Genomic DNA, 24,910 nt, shown 5'->3' on the forward strand with positions numbered 1-24,910 from the left:
AAATAAAATTTGGAACATGTTGCTGCTACTTAATTAAAAATGAGGTATGGTATTTTGAAGTGCAATATATTAGGTATGTGAAAGAATAGTCATCATATTTAGTCTTGAAATTTATCAAGATATGTGTGACATATGTTTACTGAGGAAACATATTAATTTTGAGTTTTTTTTTTATTGAATCAAAATGTCCAGTACATTTTCCCCTTCTCACTCTAGTTCAAAGTCAGGTGACCTGGCAAAGCCTCTAATCCTATTGGTATTACAGTATGACTTGTCTCCTGGACTTTGAAGTCATTTCTTTTCTTCAGAGAAGATAAGGAAAAGTGTCTTATCTTAGGTCTGGAAGAACCACGGAGTGCAGTATCAAGGTAGTGGAGTAGTTATTTTCTCAGACATAGCACAGGGTTTTCAAGCCTGAAGAAAAAGATTAATCTCCTTAAAACAGGACTTTGCTAACTTGGGCCTGGACATGGCAATCCTGTTTCCAGCCATCCTGTGTCTAAGCTTTAACAGTCAAAAGTGTGCTTGCTTTGATTTTGATGTGGCTCATCTTTTCTTAGCTGCTCATATTCAAGATTTGGAAAAGAAAGAACAGTGGTGAGCTGGGTAATTCATTGGATTCTGATGAGGAGTTCTTGAGAAATTTTATTATTCCTGAGTTTAAAAACCCTTGTATCTTTACTATAATTTTGGTCTGAGCCTTTACTTTTCTCTCTGTGATCTAGTAATTATATTGTGGTCTTCTTATTGGGTGGACTAGGAAGTCTGGATTTACAATTTCATGGGTGTCGGGGGTTCATTTATATTAAGAATTGCTATTTTTTATGTTATGCCTATGTCTTTATAGCATCCCATATTCATTTAAATCCATTTCAAAATGTATTTTTTTATCATGACTTTATCTTTCACACATTTTCAGAAAACATGTTTTTTTTGAAAATCCATTAATGTTATATTTCATAATTTATACCTTGTCTTTGTAGTCATATTTACAGTGGATATTTACAGTTTTACTCAATTTGTTTAGTGCTGATCACCAGACTTTTAGTGTGATTTTTTTTTTGTTCTCTTGAGAAGGTGTGGGATCTGAAGGCCTCTCAGGGTGTGGGTCAACTCCTGTGGGATATGAACGATGACATGGGGGCTTTTACTTTGTGAAGTGCACGAGCAGGTGATGGCACTTCATCCTGGGAGAGCTGCTGGGAGGAATATTGATTTGGCCTGTTCTATTGGGTCTTGTGGGTCTTGGGCTTCTTAGGTTTTCAGTTCTTTTTTGTTATTCTTTATTGTTCAATCTCAGAGTAGAAAAGATACGTTGTGTCTGTTTTGAAGAATAAACCTGAAAGGTTTTTCAGAATGAACTTTTGTTTTTCAGTCTTATTTTCGTTCTCAGGATTTAGCTCCATGCTTGGCACATAAAAGAACTTCAAGAAATGTTAACGGGAGGATTTGGAGGATTATTTGTTATTTGTGGCCTATGAGAGGAAATAGCTGCTACTAGTTCTAATTGTTGATATTAAACAGAGACAGCGAAGAGTTTAACTTAAGATCATAAATGAGGCAGAAAAGAGTGTGAAGTTTTGGAAAAGTGAACATATTGTATTTTTAGCTTTGCTCAGAGGTCAAAAAGCAGTGTGGTGCTATGTAATGATTTTAATCAGGAGAGTATCAGTGTGTGAAATAAAAGTATTATTATAATACTTGTAATAATTTTACGATACTTGTATAATATTTATAATACTTGTACCATGTTAACCTTATGGTACAAACAAGATGTACATAAAGTCTACAATAAGAGGAAGGCTTTATGTGGCTTTGGAGGACTGATAGTATATAGACAAATCAAGAAATTTAATCTAATTAACATCCAGTTTCAGATTTCTTCATCAGATAAATATTGTATCATTTTATATTGATAAGTGACTCATAATCTGGTCTGTGAATTTTTCCTCTGTCAACTCCTTTGAATAAGGAGAAAACTTTAGTAAACAGAAGTTGTATGTTTCTTGAAGCTGTGAGATTCGGTTCTGTCTTTTAAATATATCCTTCAATAATTATGCATTCCTCCTTTGACTCCTCTCTCATTTGTACCCTTTCTATTATGTCCTAAATACCTTCTCTAGTGAAATTTGTATGGCAGGATGAGAAAAAGATGAGAAAAGAATAGATAGAGTGGTGGAGTTTAGACACTGTGGATTCCAGCCAGTGGCCATGGTAGAGGGTGGTGAAAGAACCTGGCAGTAGAGCAGGACCCTCCCAGGGCCCAGGCCCTGCCAGGAGTCAGACTTGACCGTCAGTGGTCAGGAGTCATCTGGCTGTCATCCTCCCTGCCCCACACGTTCTTGTTTGCCTGGAATCTGAGCCGAATTCTACTTCTAAATCTCAAGGGCTGAAATAACAGTTCATAAAAGATGGTGCTGAGTGGACATATTTGCTATTTTTTTTTTTTTTTGTCAGTTAATATGATAAACTTTTGTTTAAATGTGAACTTTTTTTTTTTTTTTTTTTTAAAACACTTCCTTTTAGAAGACTGATTTTCATGGAAACTGATTCTGGCTTCTAATCAGAGGATTGGCTGCAAAGACCATTTGTACTTGTAGACAATTGAAAACTTAATTTTAAAACTGTGTTGCCATGTGTAAATCCTGCATTCTCAGTTCAATGGAATATTTCAATTTGCTTTTAAATAGTATCAACACAAATACTGGGATATCTTCATAATAAATAAATTTCTCACTTTTCTTACCCCATATATTAAAAATGAAACTAAAATGAAAGAATTATATAGTCTAATGATAGTGATTTTTTTTATCATATTCACAGAGAGATCATTAGAAGCACTTTGATTTGCTTGTAAAAAAACTACACCCCTGAAAAGCCCTTAGTTGAAGTTATTAATAACTTTCATTAGATTTTAAGTCTTCTAACCTCATTATACAAATGAAAAATATTAAAAATTACTTTCTTTTTTAAAAAATTTGTTGTATTTAGTTATACATGACAGCAGAATGCATTTTGATTCATTGTAAACAATTGGAGTACAACTTTTCATTTCTCTGGTTGTAGAATCACACCATATGTACAATCATACATGTACATAGGTTAATGATGTCCATCTCATTTTACCATCTTTCCCACTCCCTACCCCTCCACTCCTCTCATTTCCCTAGAAAAATTACTTTCTAATAAAAGTTTTTTTATTTAAAGTATTTTTATTTTTTATTTAAAGTTTTCCCAACTAATCAATTTATCTACCCACAGAATATATAATTCCATGTATTTGAGATATTAAAGAAGAACTAGATATTTTTGAGAGAATCCTAAGTTTGGGTGGAGAGTAGTAATATTTTATAACTGGGCTTTCATATTCCTATATTATTATAGCCTTGGTCCCTGAAAGTCCTGCATCTATCCTTGTTTTGAATGCAGGTGGGCTATAATTAGAGAAAGATTGATTGATCAAGTACTAATTGATCCTGTTAATTAATGGTAGAAAATTCAGACACTTGTGGACAAGTGACTTTTTTGGATCAGCGAATTTAGAAATGTGAATACATGTGTCATTTTTAGTACACATCTAATTCTGACCCGAAGAGTTTTTCTTTTTCCAAGTCGCATACCAGTATACCATGCACAGTAACTAGTACAGTAGTAACAATACTATGCCTAACATGCAACAGTTTCTCTCATTTGTCTTATATTTTGCAATATCTCTAACTACTCTTCATAGGATTTTCAGTACTGCTTGACCTTAGCATCTAATTCAAATTAACTTTTAAACACGCACCTTTTTAAAAAAAATCTTGACATGGTTTTTGATTTTCTGATACTTGGTTGTTTTAGTTCACAAATAAGAATGTTCTTGGAAACTTTGTGAACTAAAAATAATAACTAAAAATTGTCTAATCCAAAATCAATTCAGAACAACATCACATATTTTCCTCTTCCTACCAGCTGAGAATGAGTATAGGCTCAAAATAAATGACATCGAATAAATAGTACCAAAATAAAACATTTAATTCTTTAACTTTCAAAGGCATGTCAGGAATTGGAATCCGATAAGGCACTTTTGACTCATTGTTAGCATTTTGTAGAATTCAAAGATCAGGAATGTTGGCTTTTTCTTTTGTCTTCCTCTTCATTCCTTTCCTCTTCTTTTTCTTCTTCTTTTTTTTTTTTTTCCAACTTCAGAACATTAATTTTATCCAAGAAACTTTAGCCTCTATGAAATAAAAATAGGAACTCCTGCTCTACAATGACAACTCAGGAATCTGCCAGTCTGGAGGAAGAAGCTGTATGGTCCATTCAGGGCGAGTTGCACTAAGACTCTGGGAAGATGGTTTAATGTTTGTGAAAGTTATGACCCCATTTCTAGGAGGGCGGAAAACATCTACTTGGACCAAATTCTCCTTTAAATAGGAGGTCATAGAAAGAATCAGATTTAATATAACGAATGTCCAATGAAAGGGGGTGGGGTAGGAATGTGCGTAGGTGTTCTGTTAAGAAAATGTCTTCTACGTCATTTTAATGTAAACTGCTGCCCTTTATTTCATGAAGTTGGCAAACTGCAAGACTATTGCACAACCTGCTTCTCTGTGATCCTCAAAAATGTTTAATTTAAAGAGGGTCCAATACTCTTCTGGAACATGAGCTGTATTACCATTGATCATCCCTCCTCATGGCCAGGGTTGCTCTTTAGAATCTTGCAAAATCATTTGTGTTTACTTTTGTCAAAAGTTGAGAAAACAAGCTCATCAGAGCAGTTTGTTCTGTTCAGCACATTAGGAGATTTTTTTTTTCAAGGATAATTATTGTGCAAAGAAACCTGCTGATGAATTTTCTTTCTTTCCTTTTTTTTCACTTTTTCTTAGAAATACTTTATGATTAAGAATGAACACTATTCTAATGATTTAGTCATTCTGTTTGATGAAGTTTATGTTGTAGACATTTTAGGTCAACTGTTAAAAAAAAGACTTTGGCCAAGATTAGTTTGATTTATGTAATTGTTAATTTCTTTCCTAATTATTTCATCATTTATAAAATATTTCTATTTGAAATGTAGTAATTGTTTGGAACTTAGGTTTCTACATAAATTTCTACCTAAAGGCTTGTGATGTAGCATTAAATAACTTAAGAATAATGGGACAATCTTGGCTCACATAGATATCTGTTTCTTACTTATATAAAAGAAAGGAATTAGAAAAAGCAATTTGGAAGATTCCTTCCAGCCACATCAGACTATCTATATAATTTTTATACTCTGTCTGATGAGAATTTAGGTAAAACATTTCAAAGGTTTTTAACTCTCTACAAAGCATCTGTCAGCAAAAGACAACCCTGTTTCTTGATATACAGTGTTTGATTCAGAAACTCCTTAAGAAATATTTCCTGAATTTATTATTCTTTTAACAATTCTAATTTTATTTCTGAAAAAATAACCACAAATATTCAACAGCTTTAAATTATCCAGATTCCATGGTTCTAGAATAAGTGACTCTAAGCAATGAGCTATAAGATAGAGAACTGTAAGTTATACTTTGTTAGCTTAGGTGAAACTAACCAAATCATTTAACCATCTAGAAGTGCAGCTCCTAGGCCAGTTAGTTTTAGGTAAATTACTAGAAAAAAAAATGATCATTAGCTTTATTTCCATATTATTTTCTTCATTTCTTATATTATTTTTATTTTAAAAAATAACAAATCAGAGAAGTTATGGTTACTTCCTTCTCTCTCCTTATTTCATTTTACTGAATTGATAGTATACTCATTTTTACCTAGTGTCATAAATACTTTTGAGCAACAGAAATCTGGCCTTTGCAACCTTCACACTTATATATTCTTTCTGTCAAATTGGGTCTTAACCAGCCCACTCTTACAAGTCATGCTATTCTCTCTGCTTTCCCCAGATGTAATTGGCATGCTGAAAAAGGATAGGCATTGACTAAGGATTGAGTTTGAATCTTGTCTTTGCAACTTATTAGCTGTGTGATCTTGGATAAAACACTATACATTATGCTAGCATGAGCTACCTTTTTTTTTTTTTTTTTTTTAAACCAGGGATTGAATCCAGGGGCACTCAGCCACTAAGCCACATGCCCAGTCCTTTTTAATTTAATTTTTTTTTCTCTAATTTTGAGACAGGGTCTCAATAAGTTGCTTTTGAACTTGTAATCTTCCTGCCCCAACCTTTTGAGCTGCTGGGGTTACAGGCATGCTCCACCACGCCCTGCTCAGTGGTAGCTTTTAAGATTAACAAATAAGGCAAGGCAATGCCTAAATCAAAGGATCGACAGATAGCAAGTACCTCAGCTTTCAGGATCACACTAAGCATGATTGGAGCCATTAAAATGGATTTGTTTAAATACCCATTTGTATTTACTGGCATAATAGCAAGTATTGTATGTATTTATCTCTCTATATAGATAATGTGCTAATATATTGTGGATAAAAATTCCAGTGTTTTAGCTTCTTTTGTAGGATCCTTTTTATTTATTATTCAAGAATTTCTTTTTATTTTTTTCTTTCTTTTGACTTTTAGGAGGATTGAAAGAATTTGATTAGGAATCCTACATGACATGATTTTGAATTTCATAGTCATCCATGGTCAAAATAACACTTTAAGAGTTTTAATTTCTTTAATATTTAATTTTCTACTGAACTTTCAGTTTCTTTTTTAAAATTCCCCTCTAAATCCTGCTTTCTCTATATGACTTTTATAACTACAGCTTGTCATGACTAACTTTGGGCCTCTTCTTGTACATTATGACTGTTTCATATGTGATTTGACTCATTTCCCTACAATCAATCCTCTACAACTTTTACTAGCAGTTTGTTTTTCTTCCTCTTTTTTTGACTCACACTTGAGCCCATTTGCTTTTACTCTACTGTGTTTGTATTTGGCTATGTCTTCAATTTTCCAAGGTCACTTGAATTCTGAATCAACTTTTAAGGCATTGCCCACTCTTTTCTCGTCTTGAATACTCGACAAACTCAGTTAATTCATTCGCTGACTCACCCTGTCCTCTTAGGTTTGCAATAACTTGTTTATACACATTCTCTCACAAATGTGTATGCACTTCATGTTGGTCTAGAATATAACCTTGGAGCTCTTGAATTAAGGGAGATTGCATCTAACATTTCTACTTCATTTAGTAGTAATATCATTTTTTAAATTAGTATGACAAGGTTTTCTCTTTATAAATACAAAATATATGCTGCTTGTACTGACAATCCTGTTCTCTTTTAGGTGTTTTCAAAATTGGGTCTTATAAATGATTGCTTTTTTATTATCCTAGGATATAAATCACATGTGCCTTGGGTTTTATTGTGTGAAACCAAATTTACAAGGTCTCTTTTCCTGGTTCATTTTTCATCTTCTTTTGTATCACTTCAATGTTTATGTTATCAAATGTTAGATGGATAAACACATTCATCATATTTGATTCCTCACTTGCTATTCCTCACAATGCCAACTGGATCTTAACGAGCATGTCTTACTTGATTGGGTTTCCAAAGTCACTGGTTATTCTACCCTCTAACCATCTAATATCTACTGTTATTATGGATCCTCAGCATATTAGTAAGTGTTAAGATAACTTTAAGACTTCTTCTTGGTCAGACTTAAATCCTTCTCCCAGTTATCCTAATTTATGTGATGGGAGAAAGTATCTACTTTTATATGGAGACAAATCTTTATCACTTTCAAAGGATGGGCTTCTTTGTCCCAATTCTTACTTGTGACAGTGTTCCTTGCTATGATAAAAATCAAATACTTGAACCTAATCACTTCTATCTTTGATGCTCTATTTTCATGCCTCCTTACTAAACACAAACTAGTAAAACTTTCTTCAGGGACTTATTGTATTTCCTTTCCCTCTGAATTTATTTGCCCTCTAGTAATACCTTGCTTCTTGTTTTAAATTTATGTCTTCAAAATTGTCTTTTATATAATCATTGCTTGACAGTTCTCTCTACTGATTCCTAAACATCTTTATTTCTACTTATGTTCTTCTGACATAATTTTGTTTGTTCCCACTTAAATAATTATTGCCGATCAGGCAGGAATTCAGGATACAGGCATCCATTTACTCATTTAGCATTGTTCCGGAAGCATCTCTGCAAACTTGCTGGATTAAAGGTTTTTTAATAGATGCTTACTTTCTTAGAGTTGTTTCTGATTTATTGTCTTGTACACTCCAGGATGGCAGTTGGTAGTTTCCTTACCTTTGAAGAAGGAATTACTAACACCATTATTTTCTCTTCATTCCAGAACCTGAGATCTTTCTTCTCGAGAATGAGCTATTCTCAATTTTCCCAATCAGCAGGGTTTCCCCTATTTATGACAATAAACTATCCAAATGAAGAAGATACTCGAAATTAGTACATATGCAGGCTGGTAATCAGTGTTGCTTTATGTTTCCCCTAAAAAGAATTTTTGTAATCATTAACATAAATGGATTGATGGAGAAAAAGTAGATGTAAACAGCAGTTGGCAAAAGAAGAATAGCATTAATTAGAAGCACATAGAATTGTTTGACTTCATCAGGAAACTAAACTTTAAATGAAAGCAAAATACCCTCTGCTGCAGCACATAAAATAAAAGATAATACCTAATGTTGGTGAATATATGTTGAAAGGAACACCCATGTATTGCAATTGTTACTAGATAGGTTTGTTCTTTTTGAAAGAAATATGCCAATATTGATTAAAAAAAATAGCAGTATGATACAATTGCAGCAGCAATGAAATGTTTTGCTGTCATTTCAACAAAAGTTTTAAAAGAACTTTGTAAAAACATTAAACATACTTTTAATGTAACATTACTTCATAAAAGCATAATGCAAGGGATCACAGTTTTCAAAACTATGACCTACACATAGACATAAATTCTAGGAAAAATACACTAAAATTTTAACAGAGGTTATGTTTGGTGAGTGGGCTATTGTCTATTTTTCAAAATTTCTTTCAGTCTGGAATAAAAATAACTTAGTACTTGATATATCACTATTTTCAGTACCAGATATCTCAATTGTAAATTTTAAAATAGTAAGTGCTCTTAGGGATTTGGAGTACTGAATGATTCTATTCCTTTTAAGAAATTGTAAGTAATTGTATTAGTTAAAAAATTGTCTCTGTGTATACACACACACACACATGCACACACATGCATGCAGATTGAATGATATAGATAGACATATAGATATGTGAGGTAATATTATATTCAAAGTATGTATGTCATTTCCAAGTTCTTTTCAAACCTTAATTGAAATAGTCACAATAGTTAGGAAGAGGAGGAGGAGGAGGAGGAGGAGGAGGAGGAGGAGGAGCAGGAGGGGAGTCATTCTTCATACACATACGCATCAAGATATTTCTAATTTAAGGAAGAAATAAAATACTTAGTCAGCATTAAATAAAAAGGTACTAGAATTTTCTAGTTTCTCACTCCATCAAATTTGAGAAGTGTTTAGTTTTTAATTTTCTACATGGGATTATAGAGAGGAAAATAGCCCAGAACTGGAAGTAGTGACAATAAGGTAAATGTATCAGTAGAAAATAGCGCTAAATTCATATAAAATATTTTGCATTTCTGAGTGAGTGGTTTATGTTTAGGGGACCCTTAATGATCTGGCTCACAAAGAGAACATTTTGCTATGCAGATTCCCTGGTCCCCATGTGTGGCTGTGTGTGTCTGTCTCCCTGTTCAGTTTTGTGTAGGCAGGTTCTGTGAGGAGAGGATCATGGATATGTGATCAGAGAAAAAAAATCATTTCAAACTGAAAAACACGCTTTAAAATACTTTGAAAAGCATCTTGTATCAAAGTGTAATATTTCTAAATTTTTAAAGGTTAATTTTAATGTTCTCTATCAATCAACTCTTTAAGCCCTGCCCCTTTGATCTGTCCTAAAGTAAGCTCCCTCACTCGGGTGAGAATTTTTTGGCAGTCTATCTGAACATATGATCCTGCAGCTACTCACCACTTTATTTATGAGACTTTCTAACCTCCAAGACAATAGAGGAATCACAATGGATGAATTTTTCTTCTCTAATTCATAATAACTAAATTTTTCAAATCTTCTGTCCCTTTTCCCATTATTCTAGTGGCTGGAAACATGAAACAAAACCTGCATAGAGGAATCTTTATTGATAAAAATGAAAGCTTGCTACAACTTTGATGCCCATATTTCTCTCTAGGCCACAGAGTTGCAGGATTTGACCCCACAGCTATTGAAATCTTTCAGTTCACCATGCTATTGTCAACAGTTATGGTTTGCATTCAGTCTTTCTCACGGTCAATCTCCTCAGCACCTCCACTTTCACAGTTAGTTAAAACTTAAGGGACAAAGAGAGGAAATACACTTCAATGTTCACAGCATGGGTGCCTTTGGGGAATGGAACTATAAGTGATTTTGATTTATTTGATTTATTTTTAAACATTTTCCATAGGACTGCATGTCATTTTTCTAATTAAGAAAAGACAATCTTTGCCTTCCCCCACTACACACATGTGTATGTATTTATGTGTATATAAACATAAAAAGACCAGAGATGAGATTAAAGACTAAGTTAAAATTAGACTAAACCAAAAGCACTGGTTCTAAGTCCTCAGTTCTCCAAGTTGGGAGTTTTTCTTTTGCCAATTTATCCTACTTTCATTAATTTTCTATGATCGTTCTTTAACAGAGATTTCACCTTTACTTCTTGTTCAAACACTTCCATCACTACCGTGAACACTATTTATAGGTAAAGGCAAAGCAGGGAGCCCAGAGTCTTCTGTGACATGGTGCTCACTCATTTTCCCATCCTGTACCCCAGCATCTCGGTTTTACCACGCTCAGTTTTTAAAGGAATATGATTTCATGTCTCCATGCTGTTGCTCATGTTATTCCTTCTGGTCTCTTTTTCTACTCCATCTTCTTGAAGCACTTGTATCCCTCAAGACTTGGCTCAACATGATAGCTTTAAAACTTGGACCTCAGAAGAAAGCAATAGTAAGAACATAATATGCCACTCTACTAACCTACAAAACAATGAAGATGGGTTTACTGGTATTTGTGGAGAAAAGTTTATTCTGATGACTTTTTCACTACCTGTGGTTCTCATTACCCTTTTCTAAGAAGAAAATGGTGAGGATTCAAGTTTTTGGGGGGAATCCAAAATTTCTTTTGAGGTAATTAGGCATCACATGTAAAGCAAGTAGAGAAGCCTTTGCTCTTTAGCATCATGGGAAAGTTGCTACTCTTTAGGGTAAGTGATACTCCTAAGGTTGTCCACTATGCCTAGGTCAGTCTATTCAGCTGCATAAGCAATTCCTTTGATGGATGACTGACTTTCTACAACACTAGCATTATTTCAGCAGGAGAAGGTAGTATTTGATGTGTTGCAATTTGTATGACATGTCCACGGAACATCTCTGGACATCACCTGGGAGGAGGAGTTAGGAGAAGGAGGAGCTGTGGCTGAAGACATTTAATGGTAGAATGAATGGAAACTCAGATATCGCTGTGCAGTCAGCCTTGAGCCCTGTCTGCACTTTCCCCGCCCAGCTTTCTCTCACTTTAATTAAGAAAATCTTATAACAGAAATCTCATAAAATATATGTGATTTCATTTAATTTTAGTCACAATTCATCTTCAAAATGACGAGGATTTTGACAGCTTGCAAAGTGGTGAGGACCCTGAAGACTGGCTTTGGCTTTACCAGTGTGACCACACAGCAGCAATGGAAGCTCTCCAGACCTGGCATCAGGCTCCTTTCTGTCAAGGTAATTCCCACGTTCCTTGTTTCTGATATCATTTTCTGGGGCACAGTTTAGCATTGAAGCAGAAGTGTTTCTTACAGGTGAATACAGATTTGAACTAGTTCCAAAGTGCTAGTTTGTTAATATTTGTTTTACTGTGGAGACTATTGATTTAGCAAATGCTCATTTTTATCTTCTCTGAGGAACATTACAGTAATTGTTACCCAACATAAAGAATGGTCACAATTCCTGTGAAAATTTAAAATGTAAGTGGACTGCTAGAAAACAAATGTTTTATTTTTTAAATTTTGATACTCTTTTTTTAAAATTCATTCTAGTTATACACGACAGTAGAATGCATTTTGACAAATCATACATAGATGGAGTATAACTTTCTCATTCTCTGGTTGTACATGATGTAGAGTTACACCAGTCATATGCACATTGGGTCAGAAAACAAATATTTTAAAAAACTTTTATAGCTCTGTCTGTGCTTAGATTTTATTGCTCATGGTTTGGGTCTAAAACACTGGAGTTGCTTATTATGTGTGTGAGCCATGCACAGTGGCTAAGCCCCTATTCTGTAATGGCCCATTGGAAAGTTTTCCTTTTTGAAATATTTTTTATAAAATTTAGAAGGAAAATGTCTACATAATTTGCGTGTTTGCAGGTCATCACGTAGATACTGCCTTACCATTCTCCTTCTCCTCATAGTCCTTCTTTTAGAAGATCAGATTTGTTGTTTTCACTTTGCAGATGAAGGATACTGAGGCAAAGAGCAGCTGATAATTCATATTCTGTAAGTGTATGTATAACTGAGGGGCAAATCCAGGAAAGGAGCATTGAATTGCCCTCTCCCCACCACTGGACCTATGCCCTTTCCTATAATTTTATGAAAACATTTGTTACCAGAAGAGTAACAAATGAAATCCCTCCATTGGAACATTGCCAATGAAAATCATCTTTACATAGTATAAAGTTTAAGCAATCACAGTAGCTTTAAATGTACTGTTTAAGAGCTGTAAAAATATGAAGTAGGAGAAAAAAATCCTGTATATGTTCTTGTAAAAATGGGTTAGAATAGTTTTGAATGTTCTGCTTATATTTTGCATGTTCACTGGGTTGACCAAAAATCTTCCAGGTGCTTCCACGGCTTCTACTGCTTAGGTTTCTCAAATTAGGATGTAGTAGGTTCTCCTTGGACAATTGCAGGCATAAGCAATGTCACAAGTTGTTGTGACCTCCAGGGATACAGGTGGGGAAGGAATACCAGTAAAGGGGAAGAAGAGAGAGGGAGACAGGAACAGGGGGATAGGGTGAGGGAAGAGAGGGTAGGCTTGAGAACCAGGGAGAGAGAAAAGTGGTTGGAAGGAAACTAGATCTCCTTCTGCGGAGAGGATGGGTATGGTAGCATTCATGGTATCTTAACAACTTCAGCCTTCCTGGTGGAGAAAGTTCTAGTAGGAGGATAAGAAACTACTATTTTGAATTAAGAAAACCCATTTTCTTGAACTTGGTTTGATTATAAGTAGAGAGCCAGAAAGGAGACTATCCTAAACCATCTCCCAAGATAAAGTAACTGTATATAAACTATGATGGTGAACATATGGCTTTAGTTTAGTACTAGTAATATCCCAAGGGTGATTGCCTATCACCTCAGAGACAGTAAATGGTAATGAAAATATTATCTCCTATGGTTATAGGTTATCTTCTAAGAATTCAAAGCTGGGTCATTTGGAATATCTTTTTTTTGTCTCAGAGGTAGGTAGGTAAGGATAGGTGTGTCTCTGCCAGATATCAGAAACAGAAATGAAGTGACCATTTAAAATGACAGATGTGGCTGAGTTTAGAAGCCATTCCCCAGGATCACTATACGTACTCCATACAACAACCACCCCACCCTCAAGCACAGCAAAGCCATCTAATTATGTGGTTGGACCACTGTGAAAATACTTCGTCTACTTTGCAGTGGCAGATCTGTTTCAAGGGTCCGCCACAGTGCACACTAAGAAGGATAACTTTGCAGGAGGAATAAGTCATCATTTCATGGCGTAAAAGCCAGTACTCAAACACAGTCATTACTGGCCAGAGTTGGGGAAAAATGCCAGGCATGAAAAAGAGAAGTTCTTGAACTTCACAATAGTGAATTAAAATTCCACAGGCAGTCCAAGGTAACCTGAGTTATTTTCGCTTATTTTGAAATAATCCTCCATCTACTTTCCCCCCTCTCTTCCCCTTGAAAAACTCAACTCTTTAAGAAAGATATATCCATATTTACTTTTTTCTAAATGGGCATTGTATTTGAATGACAGTTAAAACCATTAGGATGTAGTTGCACAATGGTTAGTGGGGGGCAGTGAGAAGAGTTACTAAAGGTTAGAAGCATGGTAGCTGGTTACAGATAGTAAATGGATTGTGAAAGACACCTGTGGTCAGATCCGCCAGTTGCCCTGGAAATGGGGTTACTTTTTCAGTGTCCTTGGAGGTCACTCTTCCTCTTCCCTTGGCTACAGAGGGAAAGGGTGGATTTGACGACAGCGCTGACGCATGGGTATTTTTTGTGGTGCTTTCTAGCCTATTTGCTTGTGGCCAATATTTATAGAACGTGCCTGGCCAACAGATGCAGTCATATTTCACTTACGGGAGAGACGAAAGAATTTTAAGGTGTTCTATATTTTAAAGGAACTTGTTATCCAAAGTAAAAATGATCAACAACCATATAATATGAAGTTTTAGAGACTATAATCTTTTTCTATTGGTGTTGAAAATGTTCAGTGATCATTTTTACATTCAGCCAGTTGTAAAAGTACTGTGAAAATACTGTGAGTGGGGAATAAAAAGATCTAGATTCTAACCTCTGCTACGTATTTCCTGATGCTCTGACCTTGGTCATTTATGTATTCTTGGAATCTAAATTTTGTCATCTGTAGTGGGGAAACAGTTCTTGATTTACTCAAAGAATTGTGTGTTCATCATACAAGAATAATGCTTAAGAACCTATAAAACACTTTAAAACAAAAAGGAGACACTCTAAAATTTTTCTGTTCTATCCATTTTAGCAGAAGGACCTAGCGGAAGGTTGGAACAGTATCCTCCTGTTTACTGTGTACCACAAATTATTACAATGACAAGATATCTGATAAGAATTCTTACATATAGCAGTGGTTCTTTCACCTTTGGTTCAATATTAAAAATATTTCTAAAAGATATTTCTTAATAATGGATCAGACTCAAGGACCACAAAGCAAATAGTCTAAAAAGAAAGAAAGAAACTTTAACATAGAATATTCACTTGTAAAAGGCCAGACATACACCAGAATATCTTATTTCATTCATTCATTTATTATTTAGCAAATAAACATGAAAAACTCCTCTATCATGGAAGTACATATGATGAGGAATAAGTAAAATAAGTTGACAATAAGTGTAGTCTCTGATTTCTGAGAAATTCTGAGTTCACAAGTCTTGGAAAGTCACTGAGATTAAACAGTTTTATTTTTACTTGCAAATGAATTTGGAAATCAAAGGTATTAAATGGAAAAGGTTACATTCCCTATGAATAGAAAAGGATTCAGTAAGTACTTTCTCTAATATTAATCCACCCATTTTTAGAATCGGTGACCTGTGTTACAATTAAGCTGGGAACCTAATGGTCCAAGTGTCCTCTCTGGTCCTTTGGATGTGAATGAGCCCCAGGAGTCATTATTCCCTTTGAAAGATCTTCATTTTTAAGATTTTATATTCTGATTCCGACACAGAAGTAACTATTTGTTTAAACTGGAGGTGCTATTGTCATTTGATTAGAAATCGGCAAATACAAAACTCCTACAATTACAATCATTTAGTTATATTGTAGTACCTTTAAAAATCATCCATAGGAAATAGCATTCGTTATAATATTGGAGCATTTTTGTACATATTAGAGATAGGGTTAGGTGAAGGGGAAAGATTATCATAAACTTTTAAGACTTTGATTACATATGGATACATTTTAGGGTTGGATTTTATCTGTGACAATCTGAAGTTGTCAATGATAAACTATGATTCAGACCTAAATGAGCAATTGCATTATTAGTTTATAGGATGGACAACTTTACTTCTTTTTGGTGTGCAATAATTCTCTAGTTGGGTGGTGGCCTTTCAAACATTTTGGTGTATGTTCTATGTGTTTTCTATCTTCCCCTTTTTAATATATTGATTCATTTGCTTGTCATCAACAGTGCCTTGACACAAAAACCTTTGAAAAAGCTGTAGATCAAATTGCATACACTAGAGGGAAGTAAGTCAGACACCTATAGTGCAATATTTAAGGATGCTTGCACTGGTTGAATCAGGGTGTGCCTTCTGCAGTCTTGTGCTGTAGGCAACACTAGCCTTGCCCTAGTCCTGGCCTGTGTTTAAAGCTAAGAATTCCATTTGGGAACTATCTAAGGTCTAGCCTAATTTTGACCTATTTTCCTGGTCCCCCCGGAGTTCTGATTTGCTTATGCATGGGCAGATTTTCTGATGATCTAGTGGTGAAATTAGGTCTTACTGCTATGGAAATACAGACCATTACTGTGCCCTTAGATCTCCATTTGATTTTCTTCTTATTTCTGACATGTTCCAAAGGTGAGGGATGTAGTCAGGTTTTCATTAGTTCTTAAGTAATGGTCATGCCAGAGCTCACTTCCAGGCTTCAGCAGGAGTTTGCTATGCAAGACTGCCTGCCTGTGATGTGACTTATATTTCCCAGTCCTTACAGTGAGTAAGCTGAAGAAGGCTGGATGGGCCACGTTCAAACTTGATGTTAGACTTCTCAGTTTAGTGCAGATTTATTTCTGAACTGGGTGTTAGATGGTTAATTTACATTTGAATTTTTTCCACATGCTCTAAATGAGTTCAACTCAGGAAATATTTTCAAGGATACCCTCTTTTCCTTTTCTTTTTTCCGACTTGTTAAATGCCATATATTGATCTTCTAACTTTCATGGTTGGCTAATGTGAAGTTCTCATAGATGAATCACTGGGGTTGCTGCATCATTATAGGATTTTATTGAATAAGTTTCTTCTATGACGTAGAGCTGAATATAAGACAGTAAAATTTATTGCCATAAAGTAAGAATCAGCTTATGATATTTAAGGAGATCCTCTCAGACTCAGACCAATTTACCACATAGCATGCACTCAGTAAGTGCTTGTAAAAAGACCCAAAACTTCGTGAATATATTTGCAATACAATTTAATAAATATATATTTATTTATGATGAGAAATATAGCTAGAATAAAAATTACTCATTGATCTATTTAGTTTATACATGTCCAGAACATAGAATTGTTCAAGTATATTAACCTTGTGATTCCTACCACCCATATTGGCTTATGTTAGATGACTTTGGATGTTGTAAAGTTGATTAATTATGGCAGTTTACAGTGCTTAGAAATCCTGGTGTTAGGCATTCCTAGCTACAGAGAAGTCTCAATAAACATTTTAAAGGTGTAACAAACTGTGCTGTAATTCTGAATTTCAGAATATCCATGTTTTGATAGTACAATGTCAAGAATATAAAATAAGATTTCATTGGCAAAAAAAGCGCACTTCATGATTTTAATTTTTTACCATATTATCCACACAATAATTATGTGAAATAAATTCTGGCTTTAGGCTTCCTTCTTTCCAAAGCCTAGTTCAGATTTATTTCATAAGAGGCTGAGGACTGAGGCAAACCAATAGCTAAGAAACATCAGATAGGCCAGAAATCAAATATGTTATGTAGCTTTAGGCCTTGGTAGAAATGGAAATAAACACATGGGGCCTCTACTTTTTCTGATATGCAAATAACAACATAGATAAGTGACTCAACAGCAGTATAGTCTGAGTCCCAGAGTAAATCATTTTCATTCCACTACTAGCTTAAGGGGATTATTATCTCTATAATGTTTTATATTAAAATCTTTTATGGAGTTTATTGCTGAGTTAGCTTACGGCTTTACATCCAGAGCACTTTGCTAGTGAATTCTCGTACCCAGGGGAAGAAATGCTGCTGTTTTCCCCATTTCACAGATGTGTAAGTGCAGCAGTCATCAGAAGGACAGAGATATCTGTTTTTGTAGGCAGAGTGAAATAAACATTAGAAAATCTGGTCAGAATTTTAATTAGGTCCCTAATATCCGATGGACCTTTTAAATTTGATATCTTGTTACTGTGCTCAGGAATCTGAAGTCATAGTTGTAGTTCAACCTTGCTTTAGAATGTTCTCAATTGTTTCTCCTGCTGTGTTTTATTTGTTTACTCAAGGACCTAGTTACAGGGGCTGGGGTTGTGTGGCTCAGTGGTCGAGGGCTTGCCTGTCATGTGTGAGGCACTGAGTTTGATTCTCAGCACCACTTAAAAATAAATGAATAAAATCAATGTCCATCAGCAACTAAAAAAATTTTAAAAAGCATATTTTCATACTGAATTTCATCTTAATACAAGATAGATCCTACTTTTCATTTCTTCTCATTTCTTTTGCTGCATTTTGAGAACCGGTTGTTTAAATAAAAAATAAGTAAGGATTACTTCTTTATACGATTATTAGAAATTACATAAATGGTACATTTTAGGATATTGCTGTTTATTATTGACATATTTCTTCCACTTCAACCAAAATATTCTCATGTGTTTATAACAGAGCATGCTGTTTCAGTTTCCATTTTTTTTTTCTCATATAGTTCTCTAAGCTCTATGCATGTAAAAGTCTAATGCCATTTTAGACTGCCAGGAAAATCTTATTTTGACTTGTTTCCAGTGTCTCGAAATAAAAAATCCAAGTAAACAAACAAAAACTAGTTTAAAGTAAAGGATCAACATCCTCAAAGTTAGTCCAGAAGGATACTGGGATGTGGAACAATAATTAAACAACAATTAGATGATTTTTAATAACTCAATATTGAATGCAAAGGAAAAAACCCAACAATAATAATCACGAGGCTGATTCAAAAGCTTCCATAGGTTAATTACACATTATGTTTAGATTATAACTTTGCTTCCTAAGACTAAGTTCTCCAAGTCAGTTTAGCATAGCACCAGGAACACATTTTCAAAGTTTTTTAAAGGTGGAATTTAGCTATGTGACTCCCATTAGTAGCTGCTGAATTATTATCCTGAAGAATTCTTTGCAACATTTACCTTTTCAAAACATGCTCTCAAACTGAGAGTATTAAAGTACAAAATTCTTGTCATTTATTTGTTGTCCCATAAAACTAATTAATCATCTTATCAGAAAATGAAAATAGACCCCCAAAAATGTAATTTTAAAATATATTTTAATTTTGAGAAAAATTAAAAACCCTAAAGAGTGAGATGTTTGCAGTATCACATTTCATAATGTCATTAAAAATAAAATATCTCATTATATGGTGAAACAACATGCCTATAGCAGATAAACCAAAAAATAACCATTGAGAATTTGTTGCAATATCTACTTACATGCAAAAATGTATTTTCATAAAAAAATTACTTACGATTTGTGAAAGATTCCTCAGGTTTTACCAATATTAGAAAACAATATTAAACTCAGTTTACAATGTTCATTTTAAAAGTAATATAAAAATGGTGATTATATAGATATTTCTGTAACTCAGTTTAATTTAGAAACAGAATATTAAATTAAAGTTATAAAGTAGGAGATTAAAAATGGAGTAATTATATATACATAGGAAAATTAGGTTTTAATCCATCTAAATATTGTGTGTAGGAAAATCTACAATCACATGGGTGTCCCCCCCTTAAAGGTTTGCAGATGAAAGTAATATTTAATATTAGTAGGCTATGGAGACTTTTAATGTCAATCTTTAAATTCATATAAAGTAACAAGGAATCACAAGTCTTGAGTACACATTTTATAACCCAGCTGACTCCCAGATTGCAATACATATACCCTATAAGCTAAAAGAAGACAAACTAAAGTGTAAACTAGATTTACTGCATTTTCCTTGATTCCCATATTCGCTATAATCTTTGATCTACCTTTTTATGGTAGCTTGTTTGTATGTTCTGCAGGTAGACTTATATAGGCAGAAGACAAACACTATTCTGAAGAGGTGGAGATAATATTAATTGCAGATACAATTTAAACATTGTTTCAAGATCAATAATAAGATTCTCAGAAAACAAAAACATTTTTCTCTCTTTCTGTGTGTTCTCATGCATGTGTGCATGAATTTCATTTTAAGCAATTGCATGCTGAACTTGGCTTAGTAACCCAAATAAAGTGAATGTCCACATGTGGCCTCCACTGTTTAATACTGGCCAGTTGGGGAGTGACATTAGCCCTGATTAACCATTTGGTTGAAGTGCCTATGATTTGAGTTTTCTAGAAATAGACACTTAGATGGCATTGGAGAAGCCTCTTGTTGATAAGGAGCAACTTCTATGAAGGAAAGCTTCAGGAAGTGGGATTGGGACAAGAAGCAGACTGGGACAAAGCCTCAGTCAACCTGGTAGGAAGCTCCTGTTCATCAGTTTCTTTTGTCTGGCCTGTACCTGGTTCAGCCACTAAGTGTGGGATACCCCAAAAAGGCCATAAATCAAGGCAGCTCTCCTCAGCTGACAGACCCTGAAGGAAATGACAGCAGGAGATAGTCCACTTACCTCACTTTATACAGCAGACAGCAAGTCTTTCTTCCTCAGTATCTGTGGTCCTTACAGTCTTGCCAGCTTGAGAACTCAGGGCCTGGAGTTAGTGTGAATAGTTCTTCAAACCTGCTGGGCTCTCTTCAGATTATAAGATGTAATTAATGGCTTGACATTTCACTATGTCAGTTTACAGATTTATAGACAGGTAATTCTTAGTTGACCTGGGTCTCATTGTGGCTTATCCATGGCAATTCTGAATTAAAGTTCTTATAAATAAATTAGAGCTCATGACTGAATTGCCTTTTATCTCCACTTTAAAAAATTGGAAAGCAGAAACAGAAATAAGCCTAGAAAAGGAAAAAGGTGTAATAAGTCAGACTGACTGGCTTCAGGAATCTCTGCTCCTTCAGGTACTAGTGGAATGATCTCTGCTTCCCTAAGGCTCAGTTAGCTCAAGTGTAAAATGGAGATCTTAATGTTACCTACCTCATTGTTTTTTGTGAGGATTAGATGAGAAAATCCATTAATAGCTTTAGAGGCAGTGCCTTGTCCATTTCTGTTAACTATTATCTAGGTAGCACGTTTTAGGGAGGGGATCAGACCAGAATTCTTGGTAACATCATGTGCTCTCAAATCGTATTTTCCCGACATAGCATCATGATTCTATTTGCAATAACATACTTTTCCCAGAACAGTGGAAATTTATTCAAATCTAAACACTTGATTTGTTTGTGCAAATGCATAAGAACTTTAATTAACATAGATACCTACACATGTAACCCAGTTTATGTCTTAATGTCTTAACAGCTTCTCATTAATGTTATGCCAAAGGGTGTAAACAGGACAGGGACAGATCAATTGACTTCTATATGACTCACTTGAAAAATGTTAATGATTTACTTTTTTCAAATGTATTATTCAATTTTTTAAAAAATGGGAGGTGCCTTTATATGAGGACTCCTGCTAGAGAAAATTTGAAGTATATGTTATGTTGTTACTATTTTAAAATTAATTATACAAATATTTATTGAGTGTCAAGGATGTACCAGCATGACATCCAAACCTCAACAATAATAATGATAAAAATAATAGCCTCAGTTTTTGGGGGGAGGGAGGAAAATGGGCCCATTACTAAAAATATTTGGAAATTTGGTATATAAATATAATGTTGCAAGTTTGATCCATGCCAGTGATTAATTTACTGTAGACATGTAGTGAAATTTGGCAAGCATTTTAGGTTAAAAGTAGAAAGAGAAAAGAGAATATTTGGGTTATGTATGCAGAATCCAATTTTATTCCCTTTTGTTAATGATGGAGGATTTGATTTCTAAATAAAATAGATAATTATTAGTATTAATAATGAAAAAATGATGAGGCTATCTAAAGAATGAAATTTAGAAATCATCTAGAATCTTCTGAAGACATTACTTACATGACACCTGGTTAGTATGGAAGGCCTAGAAGTACTTGCAGGTAGTAGTTGCTGCCTAGCTTCGACTGACTCTCCTTTTATACTTTAGCATGAACTATACCCATGTGGAATATCTGTCCTTGCTTTCAAGAGGAGAAGGTGAAAACTAGTAAAAATAACCAGAGGTCAGTAGGCTTCAAAGAATTACTTCGAGGTACCCTAGTGGCATGTTAATATCCCAGTTTTCCCCATTTTTCTGTATTCACCAAGTGTGTAGTACCACAGTACTGAGTGAACCACAAGCCACTATTTACCATGTTGAATGTGACTTTGGGCTATTTGAGAAGTCGAGACCTAGTGGGGGAAGAATACCTTAAGTGATTAACGTACAAAGCAACACAGAAACTGCTCTGGGATGGGGCAGGAGCATAAAACAATTAATTAGTGATTAGTTCTAACTGGAGTCATCTTTGAGGACATAAGCGGGGCACTGGCAAGGATAAGTGGGGTATAAATAGGACACCAGGAAACATTTATATACAAAGAACTGACACAGAGTGAAAATCTAAGGTATTAGAGAGAATGGGCCAGATGCAGGGACCTTACATGCTAATCAAGCATTTGAGAACAATAAATGTTTGAGAAACCCTTAACCGTCCTGGCTGGGATGAGTAGAATCAGGGAAACCAGAGGCAGGCAAAACAATTAGGAAGCAGCAGTGAACGACGTTGGGAGCTTCCTCTTGGGTGATGGCACAGTTTCATGTTAATTAGAGTTCATTCTAGAAGCAAGTGGGTGGCTATTTATTAGTTGTTATAACCTGTATTATTAAATATTAGACACTATGTGCTGAGCTAGAACTCTTTTTAATTGGAGTATTATTTAAGTAAATTTTTCTGTATAGGAACTTTCCCTTTTTGACCAAACTCATTATTTAGTTGTTTAGCGATACTCTGCCAAACAATTAGTAGATTTTCTTTCTAAAGTAATTTCACTGAAGTATGAATAAGGCTTAATTACTTGTTCTGGGCACTGATGTAAGTCGGGGGGGAGCAGTGGCAAATACAACGAACCCAATGCACTGCCCACAGGAAGTTCCCTTTCTAGTGGGACAGGGCAGATAGTAAGGGAAGTACTGCATGCTGTGGGAGAGAGCAACGAGGACGGTGAAGAAAGGGCAGACCCAGGAGACAGGGGACTGGGGTGGCATATTTTGATTTAATTTATTTTTTTACATTTACTTTTTTTTACTTTTTTTTTTTTTTGGGTTATTGCTTTTTTATTTTTATTTATTTATTTTTTATTGTAAACAAATGGGATACATGTTTTTTCTCTGTCTGTACATGGTGTAAAGGCATACCATTTGTGTAATCATAAATTTACATAGGGTAATGTTGTTTGATTCATTCTGCCATTTTTTCCCTTCCCCCCCTCCCCTCCCACCCTTCCCCTCCATCTATACAGTCCTTCCTTCCTCCATTCCTGCCCCCCTCCCTAAACCCAACTCCAACCCCAACACTAACCCTTCCCACCCCCCATTATGTGTCATCATCCACTTATTAGCGATATCATTCTTCCTTTGTTTTTTTGAGATTGGCTTATCTCACTTAGCATGATATTCTCCAGTTTCCTCCATTTGCCTGCAAATGCCATAATTTTATCGTTCTTTATGGCTGAGTAATATTCCATTGTATATATATACCACATTTTCTTTATCCATTCATCAATTGAAGGACATCTAGGTTGGTTCCACAATCTGGCTATTGTGAACTGAGCAGCTATGAACATTGATGTGGCTGTATCTCTGTAATATGCTGATTTTAAGTCCTTTGGGTATAGGCCAAGGAGTGGGATAGCTGGGTCAAATGGTGTTTCCATTCCAAGTTTTCTAAGGAATCCCCACACTGCTTTCCAGAGTGGCTGCACTAATTTGCAGCCCCACCAGCAATGTAAGAGTGTACCTTTCTCCCCACATCCTCGCCAACACCTGTTGTTGCTTGTATTCTTGATAATTTTATAATTGTGCATTTACATTTTGAAATTATAATTTTTAAATAGAGCCATCAAGGTAGACCTTGCCAAGAAAACAATATTTGATTACAGACTTGAAGAAATCTTTAAATTTTGGACTTTAAATTCAAAATTTGACATGAAGTTTTTGAAGTTTTAATTTTTTTGTTACTTTAAATATAGATGGAAGAGGAAAATTCTTCTATTAAAGAAAGAGTCCCCAGATCACATGAAAATCAAAGGGAGATCAGTAGAACAGAGGAATGGGACCAGGAGTGGGAGGAGGGGAGGCGGGGGAAGTGCAGGGGAGTGACATTAGCCAAATTATATTGTTGTATTGAGTTCATGCATGAATATGTAGTGAGAAATCCCACCCTTACGTACAGTTATAATGCACCAATTAAAATTGTGGAAAAAATAAAAAATGACATATGTCCAAAAAAAGAGAAAAATCTCCCCAAAGGAAAGGATAATAATTTACTTATCTGTGTATTTCCAAGTATTTCAGAGATACTTTAGCAATGTTCTTCTTGAGACTTCCTCTATTTCATGATCCATGTACTTGCCTAGCTGTTACTAAATGGGGGGACTGGGGCCATTCATCCACATGTCTCTAGAACCGAGTGAAGTCCTTAGCACTTGATAGGGGCTCACTGATGTTTGTGACTTGAATGTCTAAGTCATCTTACTGGCATTACATTTTTATTATACATATAGGGATCATGTTATGATAAGGCTCTTTATTTTGTAGAACTCACATAATCCTTTGGTTACATTTTCTGATATTCTACAAGTGTACATATTTCCCTACATTAAAGTTTCCTTTGCACTTTCAGCATTCAAAGTGCGAAAGTGCTCTGGCAGTAGGCACTTAAATTAGAATTTGATATTACAATCCAATTTGTAGGTTATGCACCTCTGTCTGCTAGGACTGAGGCTACTAAAATATCTTATGATGGTAACAAGGTGATTTCTTTTGAATGCATTGGAATGAAATAGCATTTGGGGAACTGTTAGCCAGAAGAGGGGATTCCAAATAATAGCTCTTTGTTCAGAGGTCCTCCATCAATTCATAGATAAGTCAATTGGCACTCATCATTTTAAACTCATTGGAGGCCAGTGTAGTTAAGAAGAATATAAAGGGTACTGTAG

At 34.8% G+C, this 24,910-nt stretch overlaps 1 protein-coding gene across 1 annotated transcript in view; it reads left to right on the forward strand.

The window, feature by feature from the left end:
* The first annotated feature begins 11,491 nt into the window (after positions 1-11,491).
* Cps1 (carbamoyl-phosphate synthase 1) overlaps positions 11,492-24,910 on the forward strand; it is a 117,482-nt gene continuing 104,063 nt past the window's right edge. Inside the window, exon 1 of the mRNA XM_047544516.1 lies at positions 11,492-11,762. Coding sequence (XP_047400472.1) covers positions 11,637-11,762 — 126 coding nt within the window. The 5' untranslated portion in view covers positions 11,492-11,636. The remainder of the gene's footprint in view (positions 11,763-24,910) is intronic.

The sequence above is a fragment of the Sciurus carolinensis genome, chromosome 3 (genome assembly GCF_902686445.1).
Source record: "Sciurus carolinensis chromosome 3, mSciCar1.2, whole genome shotgun sequence".
Lineage (NCBI taxonomy): Eukaryota > Metazoa > Chordata > Mammalia > Rodentia > Sciuridae > Sciurus > Sciurus carolinensis.